We start from the raw sequence: 14381 nt of genomic DNA, 5'->3' as shown, positions 1-14381 counted from the left end.
GAAGGTGGAGGCTTTGAAGTGTGGTCGGCTGCCAGACACAGTACCAGACTTGGCAAACAACGCCAAACACAGCAAGCACCGGACACAACGCCTTCTTCAACTTTGTACATCTACCTACACGATGTGCGGAACAACATCCATCTGCACATCTGCAGCTTCGTGGCCAATTTGTAGCCGGGAAGGGAAACTGAGCCTTGTCAACGAGTACGTGCGCGCGGCATGCGCAATACAATCATCGGACTCCTGCATGAACGAGCGCTGACAGCAATAGGCACTGGTGACCGTGTCCTTCGACTGCTGCGACTACTGATGCCTCTCTCCCCCTCTCCGTAGAGGCCTCTACTCCCTGTAGTCGAGCTTCTGCCGCAACCCTGCCGCAGATCGACCGCTTCGATCTTCACCTTGGGCCTAGCTCAGAACCCCCCTTGCGACCCAGCGCTATACTTCGAGGATGGTCGCTCAGAATCCGCCGCTCCATAAACGTTGTGTATCAAAGTGCCGTTGAGAACGCAAGCACAGGTCGCTGAACTGACAGCCGGGGTCGCTGCAAAGTCGTGCTCCCACAGCGTGACAGACTGCTTGCCTGTGTGAAAGCTCTACACTCAACTAAGGCTCCTGAAGAAACGAAGGAGCTTCTGTCACAATGTGGTACAGTTGCGAAGTTTCTCTTCGCGCCCCATGATCAAAATGCGGGTTGGGAGTCTTTGTTGATACTGTTCTGAACAGTGAATTATTTCTGCAGCTCTGTCGCGCTTTCACAGCCTGTATTACTAACTAACAAGGCTTCGCGGCTACTCTCTTCGTCCTCATTCAAATCCCGACTTCAGCAAACCTCAAATATTTCATGTCTGAGTACGTCCGATAACAAGGATGTATTGGCCAGACGACAGCCCCCACGCCGATCATCGGTTTCGTCGATGGAGCTGGAGGTCTACCGATAAGATGCCGTTGCCTCGACCCCACTTTACAGAGCTAGTAATCTATAATTGCTGTTAGCATGCTATTATGTAGCTTGTCCTTGAAAATATTGTTGAGCGTAGATATGATTACAGGTGCCAGGATGAATTTCTAGGAGCTCTGCTCCATTACAGCGTTATTATCGCCTTGTTGAGCCTTGGAATGTGTGACATTCGATGCCAAGACCGACGTCTTAAACTACAGACCTATGGTATCGGCATGATCAACATCGCTGACCGAACTCGATCGAGGATATGTACCGCTGTATACACCGCATGCGCTAGAAAAACAGGCGGGTTGTACCTCTGTCTGATGCTGAATGATCCATTGTGGGCCTGAGCAGATATAAGGCAGCTCCTTGCTGCTGGATTGGTGATGCTGGGCCCTGGCATCCACGCTTCTGAGCTACCGCTGACAATTGCTCCCAGGATGGTATCAAGTCTCAAATTGGTCGTTGCCGCGGTTTGCAGCCACGTGCTGATAGCAACAAACACCATGCCCTTCGATGCTCGCGAGGCGACGATTGACTCCGTTCATCATGCGCTCTACACGGGACTGGCAACATGCCGAGAGGTCGTCTCAGCCTTTATTGCTCGCATCGAAGCTCACAACAACTTGACGAACGCTATCATCACTCTAAACCCCAATGCGTTGAGCCTGGCGGATGCCTATGATGAGCTACTTGCGGCAGGCAATGCTACGGGGCCTCTTTTCTGTGTGCCTGTCTTACTGAAGGACAACTACGACACTGCAGAGATGCCGACCACAGGAGCTAGTCTCGCACTTGCAAGGTCACAGCCGACTGAAGATGCACCGAGCGTGGTAGCATTGAGAAGCGCTGGAGCTGTCATCCTGGGCAAGACGAACTTACACGAGCTTGCGCTGGAGGGAATTAGCGTGTCTTCCCTGGGTGGTCAGACTATCAACCCGTATGATGCGACTCGCACGCCTGGTGGAAGTTCTGGTGGCACAGGCGCGGCTGTAGCATCCTCTTTCTGCGTTTTCGGTACGGGTACAGACACAGTCAATTCACTTCGAAGTCCGGCATCAGCAAATTCCTTGTGCAGCATTCGGCCTACGAGAGGCCTCGTCACACGTACTGGCATCATGCCTATATCGTACACTCACGACACCATTGGGCCGATTGCAAGATCAACCAAGGATGTAGCAACAGCTCTGACAGTCATGGCTTCGACGGGCTATGATCCAGCTGACAATGCGACGGCGTTGGTACCGAACCGTAACGTCGACTACGCCGCAACACTTGGGACTACTGAGCTTGGTGGTCTTCGTATCGGCGTCCTGGATGGCTTCTTCAACCACTCTGAATCACCAGAAGTCACACCTGTCAACAAGGCCATGGACGCTGTGATGTCCAGGTTGGAAGCCGAAGATGTCACTTTGGTCCCAATCATGGAGTCTATATACAATGCGACCGCGATCCAGGCTGCGCTCGATGTTCAACGTTACGAGTACCGCGAGCTCATGGACGAGTACCTCCTGCGTCCAACACTGTCCGGGGAACGACCTAATACGCTTAACGAGCTGTACTTGCGCAAAGCAGTCAATGGTTCTGGTGGGGAATTCGTCGTCCTGCCATCGCAGTATGAATACGTTAACACTGCGCTTGTCTCTTCGACGAGGAACGAGACATATATCCAGCGTCAGAACGGCATCCGCAACCTCACTCTAGCGTTGCAACAAACTTTTGCCGCGAACGATCTAGACGCGATCATCTACCCAGAGCAGAAGAATCTGGTTGTAAAGATTGGATCTCCGTCGCAGAGCGGCCGCAATGGAATTCTCGCAGCGCTCACGGGTGTTCCTGTTGTGACTGTCCCTGCAGGGTTCAGTGAGCCGAGTGCGGACGCACCAATAGGTATTCCAATCGGCATGGAGATCCTAGGAAAGCCCTGGCAAGAGCAGAGGCTGCTAGGTATTGGCTATGCTGTTGAGCAGTTGCTGAAGATCAGGAGGCCGCCATCTTGGGCAAGAGAGGTCGTGGAGGTGCCTCAGTACAACAGTGTACCCGTGGTCGTGCCTGACAGAAACAACATCGACGCTGCGTATCCGCTGGGTGTTTTGTAGATCGAAGTGGTTTACGTTCGACGAGATGATGGTGCACAGGTCATGTAATAAAGTGCAATTGACTCGGTCGTCCATGCGTCACGGCCAGACATGTCTCGTCTTATTTTAGTTCATTTGTCTCTGGCAAGTTGCAACAACGCCCCTCTTTGGATACGGCGTATTTCGTTTCACTAAACCGATCAAACAGTGTCCATGCACAGCATACCTTCGATTTTCGTCCTGAGCCCACTTGCATCGGCTCTATTATCGTTGGTGACCCGATGATCGGTATTTTAGCAGGAAAACATGCAGATTGCAAGATGACGTCCGACAATGGTCCGTGGCCAATACAGCCGCGACACAGCCGGGAAGTGGCAAACTTCACAGATCGACGTGTACCATTGCGTGAGCGGCGGAGCGATCAATGCTTTGCAGGCCACACAACGACAGTTCCAGAGGGATAGAAATTTGCATTGCGATGCCGCGTTGGAAAAGGCTTATCAAGTGTGTCGTGGAGAGTTTACGCGCAATTTCACCCAGCGTCCGTGACCGCCAAGGCCAAACGCCAAGCAGCTAGTAGACCCGTAGATCTCAGCGGAGTTGACAGCGTTCCTTGTTCTCTCACGACGCCTATCATGCTTCGTCGACAGCACCGATGGGTCAACCGCTCGAGTATCCAGGTATCGTCAACATTGTCACTCTCGTCGTCTTCTTCTTCTACCTCGTAATCTCGCTCTACCTGATTCTACGCCAAGGTCTGGGGCGGAGCTGGCCATGGATCTGGCTTACGACGTTGTGTGTTTGCCGGCTTGTGCAGGTGTCTATGGATTTGGCGACCACGCAACTCACTCCCATCGAACAAGTTCCTAATACTTCCGTTTCATCCGGTGTCGCTATCCTCACGTCCATGGGTCTCACGCCACTGTTTATGTCGACAAGCAGTCTACTCAACACAACAACCAAACCGAAAGGACGGCGAATGCAATGGATCCTGCTATTCGTTCATGTTCCTCTAGTCATTTCCTTCATTCTCATCGTCGCTGGCGGCATTGATCCTGACTCCCGCGATGGGCCAACCTACGCAGCAACCGAAGCAACCAAAGCGGGCATCAGTCTTTACATTGTCTGTTTCTTAATCCTCATCTGGGCGACCGCCGTCATATCTGCCCGTCTGTATCTCGCAGATCCCCAAGAAGTCAAGATCTTGACTACCGTTGTGCTCAGTCTGCCATTCTTCGTCGTCGACATTGTTTACATGACATGCTTCGCATTCGAGAGCTGGGTCGACAAAACCTCCGATATGAGATTCAACGTCATTTCCGGCAACGTCACGATTCAATTGTGCATGTACGTACAGCCCCATAGCGCCACCATATCCTCTGATTTTCCTCGGACAGGGTGTTCTACACTCTTTTCGCAGCATCAGCTACGTCTTTGACAAGCTTTATTCACTGGTCTCATGCTTCTCTGATAATTTTGCCGTTACTGACAAACGTTCATAGGCAAGTCATCATGGAGTACATTGTCGTCGGCCTCTACCTGTTTCTTGGACTAGAGCTTCCCAGCAAAGCCGCTCGACTCAGAGAGCAAATCGAGGAAGTCAAGGAGATGAGCGCAGACCAGATTCAGGAGACAATTCTTTGGAAACTCCACGAGGCTGTCTCACGTGTCGTGGCAGCGATGATCATGCCTGCCCTGCAGTTTTCGCATTGGATGCTCGGAAAGATCTTACGTTCTGGACAGGCAACGTGAGTCTTGGAGGCGGCGATTGATGATGTCTAACGTCAATCAACTTCAATCAGACCACGTGCGCAGCCCCGCGAGACCGGCCACGAGACCAAATCCATCGCGAGACACCAGGCACGAGTGATGACTACGTCCAGAAGACTGCAAACGTGTTGCAAAAAACGCGTGCTACATGCATCATCACTCGTGGCGTCTATGTCAGCTATCCGACTTCTCAAACTAGCATGTAATGCTGTTGCCGATCTGAGGCCGGTGTAGCGGGTCGCCGAACAACAGTCTACACTGCACGAACCCCAACTCAATTGCACAGAACGATCCAGTCACCACAAGTGATCCAGATATGCTCCAGACATGCTTCAGCGCTGTAGTTCTCTTCGCACAGTGTAGGCCTCCTCAATCGAAGCAATGAAATCGCTGGCCTGCGATGCTTCTGAAACGCGACGTCAATAGCAGATTAATCGAGCAGCCGCATGTTGGGCATGTCGGAGCCACGCAGGGCGAGACAAATCTGAGATGAACCTGCGCCGAGTCAGGAAGACATGAGATGAGACCAAACCGGCGGTTTGAAAGACGGCTCGGTAGGATGCAATAAAGATCCGATCCCAAGATCGTGACAGAGCTTGGCCAAGCAATCGTCATTCGGAGGGGTATCCAAATGTGATAGCGCCCTAAGTAGAAAGTAATAGCATCAATGCGGTCATTCAGATCCTGAAAAACCTGAACTATGCCAAGTGTGCACGACGCGCGAGCCAGCACGCTAAGCGTTCGTAAACCAACCCGAGGTTATTTCTTACGACAGCCAGTTGATACTTTCCAACATGGACATGGCTTATCAATATATGGATTCTGTGTTTGCTCGCCTAGATCTGCTGGGAAGGAAGCATGGCACAAGCAGGCGTCAGCGAGGCCGTGTTCATCGAAGACGAGCCTGCATCCCCTCCTATTCCTCACCCATGTTCGAATATTCTGATTGAGCACGAGTCCCCTCTCGTGGCCATCACCTGTTTTTACACCTGCTACCCGTACCTATGCGATTGTGAGCGGCTTATTGGACTGCAGGAGACGAAGCCAGACCCACAGCGAAACCAGCACGAAATAGAGAGGTCTCGATGCAAGGACACCATGGCGCTGGCCCGAGATTTAGACATGATCCGTGACGACATGCTCGACAAGTCGATGATTCAACGGTATCTCGCAGCTTTCTGAACAAGCTACTGTGGTCTAGTCAATGCTACTGGGCAACCATATAATAGCCTGAACGGACAACTCAAATCAAGTTCGTTGCGTAATTGAGACACCGACGCAGTCCGGTCATATCTGACGTCACGCGAAGTAAAGGCCCTGCGAAAGATGCTTGGGTGGTATCGCATTGGCCCTTTTGAGCTAGAGATGACCCCACTGGTGACACTTCTTTAGGGCAGGGGGCCATGTGCCGAGCAGCACTGGAATACTTGAGGTGAGAGCTATGTCTGCATACATGCACGTGCAAGATGTAAGCATATATCACACGCAGGAGGAAAAGCTTTAGTGAGGCGAGCACAAAGCAATGTGTGGGACTAGAGGACTACCAGGAAGAAGAGTCATGACTGAAAATTAACATTTCCGGTCCCAGTATCTGTTGCGTTGGACGCGTACGAGATGTAAGGTAGTCTAGTCCCTCAACATGAGCTAATATCTCCAGATACAACGCCTAACCAGCCAGCTAAAGGGCGTCTACCCTCCATCCCAAACGCCATAAATGCATCTAACCAGACACACCCTTACAATTGAACCTCGTCAGCAAGGTCCCTCCTTTTCCTCGCCTTCTCATTGGCCGCCTGCATCTTCCCTAATATGGTGTCACTTTTCGCCTTAGCCTCGACCTGCTCAGCGCGGCTTAAGCTGCTATAGAAAGACCGAACCTTCTCATGCGCCATGATCTTGCGGGGGTCGAAGCGGAGAATCTGCAAACCCGCCATACTAGTTGCTCTCGAGAGTGCCACATACGCCTGCCCCTTCTCGAACACACGGCCTAAATCGACGCGCACACGTTCCAGCGTCTGGCCCTGTGCTTTGTGAATGGACAGGGCCCAAGCGAGGATAAGCGGGATCTGGGAGCGGGAGGCCTGGACTTCACCATTGGGAAGTTCGACTTTCCAGTCTTCGCGCTTGCAGAGAAGATCGCGGGTGGTGCCGTCGGCGATAGCGAAGCGGATGAGGGGGAAGACCTGGGCGGTGTTGAGGCCGAGGACGGCCTTTGCCATTTCGGATTTCATTTGAGCTTCGGTGATGTTGCCTTCGAGCATGTCTTCTTCGTTTTCTTTCCAGAAAGTGAATTGTTGTTCTGTCATGAAGCCGATGACTTTGCCAAGGGAGCCGTTTACGAGGGTATCATCCATGTTCTTGACTAACATGACTTGTGCGCCCTTCTTCAGATGTACGACTTCTGGGACCATACAGTTCTGCAGCAATCTGTCGCGCTGCTCCTTGTTTGTGATTGTACCACCATCTCGTGCCTCGAAGCGGAAGCTGTCGCCATGTAATTGCTGCATCCGGAGGTTGTTTGCGCGATCGACTTCCATGCGGGTAGGGAAGAGTTCTGTCGCTTCGATATTTCCCTCAGAAGCAGGTAACGGCCGTTCCAATTTCCTGAAATTTGCGATCGACTCACTCGACATGCGTCCTTCACGCATTTCGTTCAACATACCCGCAAACACAGGATCCTTTTGACGGAAAACGTGGTGAAGGCCGATGGTGTGCTCGATAGATGTGGTCCATGTCCCAGCATCAAACGCGAATTTTGACGGCTTGCCAAATTCTGGCACAGGAGGCAATTGGAAGAAATCCCCTGTGATAACCAACTGGATGCCGCCAAACGGTCTTCCATTGTTTCGGATGGTACGGGCAATCTGCTCCAGCTTGTCGAACAGGTCGCCATCGACCATTGAGACTTCGTCCACAACCAGAACCTTCGTGCGCAACCAGCGCTGTCTGGCTTTCGCGTTTCGTCTGATCTTCTTCACGAGGTCTTCTGCGGGCTCCTTGCCAAGGCCAATGCCTGAGAAGCTGTGTATGGTAACGCCACCAATATTGCACGCTGCAAGACCTGTGGAAGCTGTCACGGCGATTCGATCCGGCTCGCGAATGAACTTTTTCCGCAGCCCTGAGATGATCTCACGCAGCAACACAGATTTACCAGTACCTGCGGAAATTAGTTGTAGATCTTATCATGTCCTGAGGCACCACATACCAGCAGAACCTGTGAAGAACACACTCTTCTTGTGTGCGATTACCAGATCCAATACATTCTTCTGCTCGTCGCTCAAGAACATCTTTGCAATAATATTCTTCTTCGTCCGCTTCACGTTCTCTGTGTCGTCCACACTCTCGGCGACTTTTGCTTTATGCTGCTCTCTCAGCGTCTTCTGCTGCAGCTTGATTGCACTTGCGGTAGTATTCCATGGGAATTGTGAACTCGACGAGTGTTTCGGCTGGGGCGTGAGGGTCCAAATGTTTGTGGCCGCCGTCGACTCCCGCTTCTTATTCGCTGTGACATCCTCCTCTGTCTCTGGCGTGAGCTGCTGCTTAGGCTGTGTCTGCTGCTGTGACCAGGGTAGAGCGCGGCGTTTGCTCTTAGGTGGCTGCGGCTTGGGAGGCGTCTTGGAGTGTTCGGCTGGGGAAGATGACCACGGAATGGGCTGGCTGCTATCCAGCTCGGTCTTGAGTTGCACCGACTGCGGCCGTGATGAGTTTCCAGAATCTTTTGTAGCTGCTGGTGAAGCAGGTGGAAGCTTCGGGTATTCGACTGTGCCCTTTGTTGCAGGGTCTTCAACGTCGAGGTCGATGTCACTGTCGAAGTCGTCTTCGTCGAACAGAGTCGTGGCCAGACCGCCGCTGTCACTCCGCGATGATGTTCGATAGACAGGGAAGTCGTTCTCCTTCTCCATTTCAGAGATTTTGAGTGTGGGATACTCGAACATGTCTTCGTTAGAACCCCAGGACTTTGCCAACCCACTTGATGTTCGTTTCGTCCCATGTGATACCTGCGTTGGGGATCGACTAACTCCTGCAGCATTCTTCTTAGCAATGCTGTTGGCGCCAAGAGCGACTGGACGCGTCCCTGGCCTTTGTTTAGACCCTGCACGATTCAATGTGTGGAGGAGCGACGGCTGGCTGAAGGCGGGGTTCAAAGAGGCAGGAGGCGCGGCGGCGGCGGAGACAGCATTGTGCTTCTGGACAGCTTGCTGGAACATATTCTGTGTTGTGTACGGCCGGGTGGCGAGGTATCCGTAGTAATGGCGAGGGACGATGCCAGTCTGTTGTGGCCGCCTGGGCACTGTAGAGAGGCGTGTTCGAGGAAGGTGCGCGCGCGGGAGTGGAAACTGCGGTCCCTTCGCAGGAAACAATCGTAGCGACGCACCTAGTCTCGTGAAAGCGTAAAGCATACAGCAGAAGAAAGCGGCGAGCAGAAAGGAAAGCGGTAAAGTGAATGTGTCGAGGATGCTGTACATGGGGTGAGTCGGACCCACACGCGTAGACGCGACTCGCGATTTCCTAGTTTTGGTGGCGTCGCACGTGATTGACCTTGCCTTAGCCGTCTGAACTGCGATAAAGCTGCCGTCAGCGACGCAGACTCGAGGTAGGTGCGAGATTCAAATCGGTCTCTCTGCGACGCATGCATCTCAGTTAGGTCACTCATATGTGGTGGGCACGTCTACGTTGTGGTAGGAGTGGAGAATCTTCGATTCACTATGGGTAATTCGATGTGTTCCGTCCTGTCCTCAACGCATATGCCATCGATTTTGAATTGAGCAAGCGCAGCATATACTCTCTAAGCGGTCTAATACCAACCACCTGGCTATGCAATCGCCTTGGAATCATCAGTCGTAAGAATGCAGGAAAAGTCTTTGAATCAAGTAAATCATGTTGATAAAGCATTACGGCCGTAACAACGCGCTCAAACAACAGATATGGGTATGCAACGGGGCGCCATGCAAATATCCCACATGCTTTTCGAAAGTCAAGGAAGATTAGAGGAGATCGAAATGTAAGATCGACATCAACTTAGATAGAAGAGAGATCGTGAGAGGCGTCTGGCCCATCGAAACGAGAGCAACGCAACGTAAGGAAATCCATTGAGCGACGACAGTAGCCGATTGTGAACAAGCCCAACAAGACAGCCCGCCAAGTCGGACAGGAGGAAACATACAGAGGGTAGTCACACCAAGAACCAGAACAGAATTTGCCAGACAAAATAGCACACCGCTCGCCCCGTCCTGACGGAAAACAGTCTCCTTGTAAGGACATGATAGATAGCAGGTAGGAGGATGCAGAGATCGACGCTAATCAAGAAGAGCCTTGTAAACAACCAGGCATGTCGAAAGTAGAGGCTTAACGATGCGAAACATGACAAAGGCGACACACAGGGGTCTAGCCCTGGTAGCCGCCGAAGCCGTTTTGGGTGAAGCCGCCCTGGCCAGGCTGACCCCATTGCTGCTGAGGAGCGGGAGCGCCACGACCGTAGCCACCAGCACTACCTGGCTGCATCTGCTGCGGTTGCATTTGCTGCGGCTGCATTTGCTGCGGCTGCATTTGCTGCGGTTGCATCTGCTGGTAGTTCATGCCAGGACCCCCGAAGCCGGCTTGTTGCTGGGCAAAGGGTTGTCCGCCGGGGCTGGGTCCTGCCCGCGCATTAGATTGTGATTTTCGGTACTGTAGCTTCCTCCGGTGCCTCTCACCTGAAGGTGACATGGGACCACCTGGTCCGCCACCATACTGGGGGAAGTACGCGCCAGGCGCCTGGGCGTAAGCTGGACTGGGGCCTGCAGGCGAGTAGGCTTCGAATTGGCCGGTTGGTGGGCGGTCTTTGCCCCACTAGATCGAAATGTAAGCAATGAAAGGGAGATAAAGGAATCGACTCAACCTACGCTGCACTTTAGAGGTCGACCATTGACGTTGTACCCATTAAGTTGGCAGATGGCCATAGCAGCGTTCTCGTGGGTGTCCATCTTAATGAAAGCGAATCCACGGTCAGATTGGAAACGAGTCTCGGTGACATAGCCGAAGTTCTGGAAGAGAGGAACGAGGTCAGACTGGGAAGTGTAAGGGGTGAGGTTGCCAACGTAGCAGGTCGTCTGCCATTGAGGGGTCTGCGCTACAACCATGTCAAAGCTCTGGACGCCGTGGGTAGGAAAGTGGTGGTGACCGAAGGGAGTGGTCGGGGTCATGCCCATAGATGCCATGGCCTGCTGCTGGGAGATGGAAGGCTGGCCCTTCTGGTTGGCCCAGTTGCAGCGAATGGCACGAGAACCGAGCCACTCTCCATCCATGGAGCTGAGAGCGCGCTCAGCGTCAGGACGGTCGCGGAAAGCAACGAAACCATAACCACGAGACCTGCCAGTCTTCATGTCCCACATGACGCGGGCCTCAGAGACGGGGCCAAAGGTCGAGAAAGCTTGGAGAAGGACCTCATCATTGACCTCATTGGACAAATCACCAACGAAGATGTGGTAGTGGTTCGAAGTGTCCTCCTTTGCAGTGTTGTTGGACTGGTAAGCCCAATTCACACGAATTTCCTGGTGTTGTCAGAACCAGCTTCTGATCGCAGATATCTGTGACCACTTACGTTGTTGTGGATTCGGCGGCCGTTGAGCGTTGCCATGCCTCGCTCGGCCGCACCAGGGTCATCGTACTCGACGAATCCGTAATTGAAGCCCTGTAAATTCAGACGTTAGCCAACAGTCGAGGTTGGCCTGAGCAGAGTAGTACACAAGGCTGAGAAGTGACACGTGTGACTGCGCCAAAAGATCCAAGAAACACTTACGGTAGGAGAGCTGGCGGTCTTGTCAGGGATGATCTTGACGCTCTGGACGTGACCAGTGGTCTCGAAGATCTGGCGCAGAACGTCCTCGGTGACTCGAGGGTCCAGACCACCAACATACAATGCCCTCTTATTCGGCTCGGGCGCAGCACGGCGCGGAGTGTAAGCACCGCCTCCAGCACTGACAGGAGACATGACCCCGCCGGACATGGGCGAGCTGATGGCAGTCGGGATGGGGTTGGTGTTCTGTGGGATGATCACAGGGGCGAGCGTGGGAGGAGGCATGTGCTGCTGGGGATTGCCCTGCTGACCATCGTAGCCGGGGGGACCTGCGGCAGGCGGTGGAGGAGGCAGGTTGGTGCCAGGAGGTGCAGAGTCGGCCATGGCTGGTGCGAGGAAATGCGCCGGTGGGATGAGCGGTAACAAGCTAGTTGCAATATCTGATTTCTATGCTGCGAGCGCCAAGGCCGTGCGACGAGAGAGACGGTGCGAGAAGGTCGACGGCAGCGGAAGCAGGACGGAAAGTGGTGGTGAGCGAAGTGGGGTGTTGACAGCTGCTCGTGAGGCGGCAAGGAAATCGTTAAGGCAGGCGCGGGTACTGCGACCTACACTGTGACTGACAACACGAAATAGAAGGAACAAGGAGACAGCAAAAGGAGATGCGGAAAAGACGAGAGACGGACCCTTCGCCAAACAACGACAGGTAGCTGTTTCTGGGTTTCTTCCAACTGTGGGGTGGAGGAGTGAGAAAGGTGTCGCCGTTGCGAGATGATTAAACCGGCGCCTGATGCAGCGGGCCGGCAGCTAGCCCTATAGCGAGCCGCCCGCTGTAAATTACGAGCCTCGGGGGGCCTGTTCGCGAATTGAGCAAGCAGGTGGCCTGCGCAGTGCGAACTTGCACGGGAGGTCTCTGTGGAGCCGGCTGCCCGTGGCGAATGCTGTCGAGTGGGCTGACGAGAGCCTTCGTTGTGCTTACAGACCCAGCCAACAATGCAATTGTGCATGGTGCGCGAGATTGCAGCAGGCTTGGCTGTGTATTGTCGCGCCGAAGCAAGCTAGCGCATTTCTAGAAGGGTGCATTTGTTACTGGCGCGCTCGCAGCGAGTCAGCGACAGAAGCTTGATGGTGGACCCTTCTTTGAGACGCAGCAGCTGTCAGCGAGCGCGCTCAGGCGTCATCTGGAATCTGCCCTAGCAGGCTCACACGTCGCGCAGTCCCAGATCGCCCGCCCACGTCTGCGCACCGCAACAATGGCATCCGTCAAACCAGAAGTACCTGCGCCAGAGCAACCAAGGGCCCGCATGGCTCCAGGCAACCCCAACCTGGACCAATTGCAGGGCATGCTGAACCTAGTCGTGCGCGTACCCACCATCGCTCTGGCGGACAATGCGCTGACCACTATTGCAGCTCCTGACGGCCGGCCGCTTCATCAAAGAGCACCAGGCGGGCGGCGGTGTTGGCCGCATGAAGCAGGGCCTGCAGCGCGCCGTCCCTGCAGCAAATGAGCGCTTCAACGACGCTCTTGATGAGCTCGAGAACGAGATCCGCTTAGCGCATGTGGTGTTGCGACGGGACCTTGCATTGCTCAAGCAGGACCGCAAGAAGCGCGAGGCTGCAGCGAAGCAGCACGAGGCAGAGAGGGCACGGGCGGCTGCAGAATCGCGCCTCGGTGTGCCAGCGAAGAAGGAAGAAGTGGCCGTGAAGCCAGAGGCCGTAACGCCAGCAGCGGCCTCCACTGAAGCACCGCCACCGGCCGAGCAGCTCACCACAGCCAGGACGCCCGAGGCAGCACCCAAAGTCGAAGAGGATCCCGCGCAGCCACCAGTGACCGAGACAGCCTCCAAGCAGCCGCCTGACGATCCCCTCTTCGATGCCACGCCCGCCAACTCGAACACGCAGGAACATGAGTTCGACTTTGACTTCGAATTCGGCGACGCAATGGCATCTGGCACCAACAATGATGGCGACATGATGGACACGTCGGGCGACATGGACTTCACGCTTGACGAGGGACCTTCGTTGCTCCGTGGGCTCGAAGACTTTGCCAATGCAAAGGGCCACGAGGACGACAACAACGGAGCTAGCACAGATATGGACCTTGACTTCCCCATGCCCGATCTCCCAGACATGAACAGCGATGCGAAACCGTCAGTGGAGCAACCCAAGCCCGCCGAACCTTCGCAGCAGCCCAAATCACCAGCAGACGATGCGAAGGAAAGCAAGCCTGCCAAGGAAGCGGCAGACACAAAGCCAAATATCGACTCCAACGATACTACGAACAACAATGACGAACCTATGGAGACCATAACCACGAACAACCTCGACGACCTGTTCTACCTTGACGACTATGAGGACCCAGAGGGAGGTGAATCCGCCTTCGACGACGCTTTCTTCAACTTCGATTAGACAATGCAATGGCAGTGCTGTCACGGCACGACACATCCATGACGCTGGCAACCCACCGTTTTTTGTACCTGGACATTGCCAAGCAGCAGTACAATAGTGTGACCACCCAGGAAGCACTGCAGTGCAAAACCACAGGCTCGTCTGGTTCCCTCTACAAAGAACTATGGGAAGCGTAGACACTTGCATCCGGTCATCCACTGCCAAAACGTTCGCGAGTTCCAACAGTCTTGGTCATGCAACGGTCATGCAACGGTCATACAACAGTCATGCGCCAGCCCATGTGCATGGCCTTCGATTGCCATCGGAAATAAGAAGCTCGCCTTACGTTGCGCGCCTGAAGTCAGACCTTGGTTGATGAGTGGTGGCTGGCGACATTGCTAATGACTTGGTGCTTCGCTGCGGCTCT

The 14381-nt window shown here is 53.9% G+C and overlaps 4 protein-coding genes across 4 annotated transcripts; 3 read left to right on the top strand and 1 right to left on the bottom strand.

Annotated features, from left to right (window-relative positions):
- Positions 1–1082: 1082 nt before the first annotated feature.
- Positions 1083–3183, top strand: M421DRAFT_421575 (amidase signature enzyme). Its single transcript, XM_033592876.1, has one exon. It carries the CDS (start codon positions 1453–1455, stop codon positions 3043–3045), a length of 1593 nt encoding a protein of 530 aa, XP_033447983.1. The 5' UTR covers positions 1083–1452; the 3' UTR covers positions 3046–3183.
- A 496-nt stretch (positions 3184–3679) lies between these two features.
- On the top strand, positions 3680–4776 carry M421DRAFT_101661 (uncharacterized protein; the record flags this gene model as incomplete). The annotated part of the gene is made up of 2 exons (XM_033586666.1): positions 3680–4371; positions 4527–4776. 2 exons carry the CDS (start codon positions 3680–3682, stop codon positions 4774–4776), a joined length of 942 nt encoding a protein of 313 aa, XP_033447982.1.
- A 5807-nt stretch (positions 4777–10583) lies between these two features.
- M421DRAFT_174096 (uncharacterized protein) lies at positions 10584–12063 on the bottom strand. Its single transcript, XM_033587809.1, has 3 exons — positions 11573–12063; positions 11375–11464; positions 10584–11324 (listed from the first exon to the last, which is right to left on the bottom strand). Exons 1-3 carry the CDS (start codon positions 11951–11953, stop codon positions 10668–10670), a joined length of 1128 nt encoding a protein of 375 aa, XP_033447981.1. The 5' UTR covers positions 11954–12063; the 3' UTR covers positions 10584–10667.
- A 756-nt stretch (positions 12064–12819) lies between these two features.
- Positions 12820–13975, top strand: M421DRAFT_5988 (uncharacterized protein; the record flags this gene model as incomplete). Its single annotated transcript, XM_033595726.1, has 2 exons — positions 12820–12924; positions 12977–13975. The coding sequence occupies 2 exons, from the start codon at positions 12820–12822 to the stop codon at positions 13973–13975; spliced, it is 1104 nt and encodes a 367-aa protein (XP_033447980.1).
- Positions 13976–14381: the final 406 nt, after the last annotated feature.

This window comes from Didymella exigua, assembly GCF_010094145.1.
Source record: "Didymella exigua CBS 183.55 unplaced genomic scaffold M421scaffold_16, whole genome shotgun sequence".
In the NCBI taxonomy this organism is placed as follows: Eukaryota; Fungi; Ascomycota; class Dothideomycetes; order Pleosporales; family Didymellaceae; genus Didymella; species Didymella exigua.
Note: the sequence above shows the minus strand (reverse complement) of the source record. Positions and strands in the feature narration are given on the sequence as shown.

Bases quoted from the DNA above. Each gene is read 5' to 3' on its own strand.
- M421DRAFT_421575 (XM_033592876.1), top strand. From the start codon at position 1,453: ATGCCCTTCGATGCTCGCGAGGCGACGATTGACTCCGTTCATCATGCG.
- M421DRAFT_174096 (XM_033587809.1), bottom strand. From the start codon at position 11,953: ATGGCCGACTCTGCACCTCCTGGCACCAACCTGCCTCCTCCACCGCCT. The intron at 11,465-11,572 runs GTAAGTGTTTCT...CTGAATTTACAG, and splicing joins AGACCGCCAGCTCTCCTACC to GGCTTCAATTACGGATTCGT. The intron at 11,325-11,374 runs GTAAGTGGTCAC...TGACAACACCAG, and splicing joins GCCGCCGAATCCACAACAAC to GAAATTCGTGTGAATTGGGC.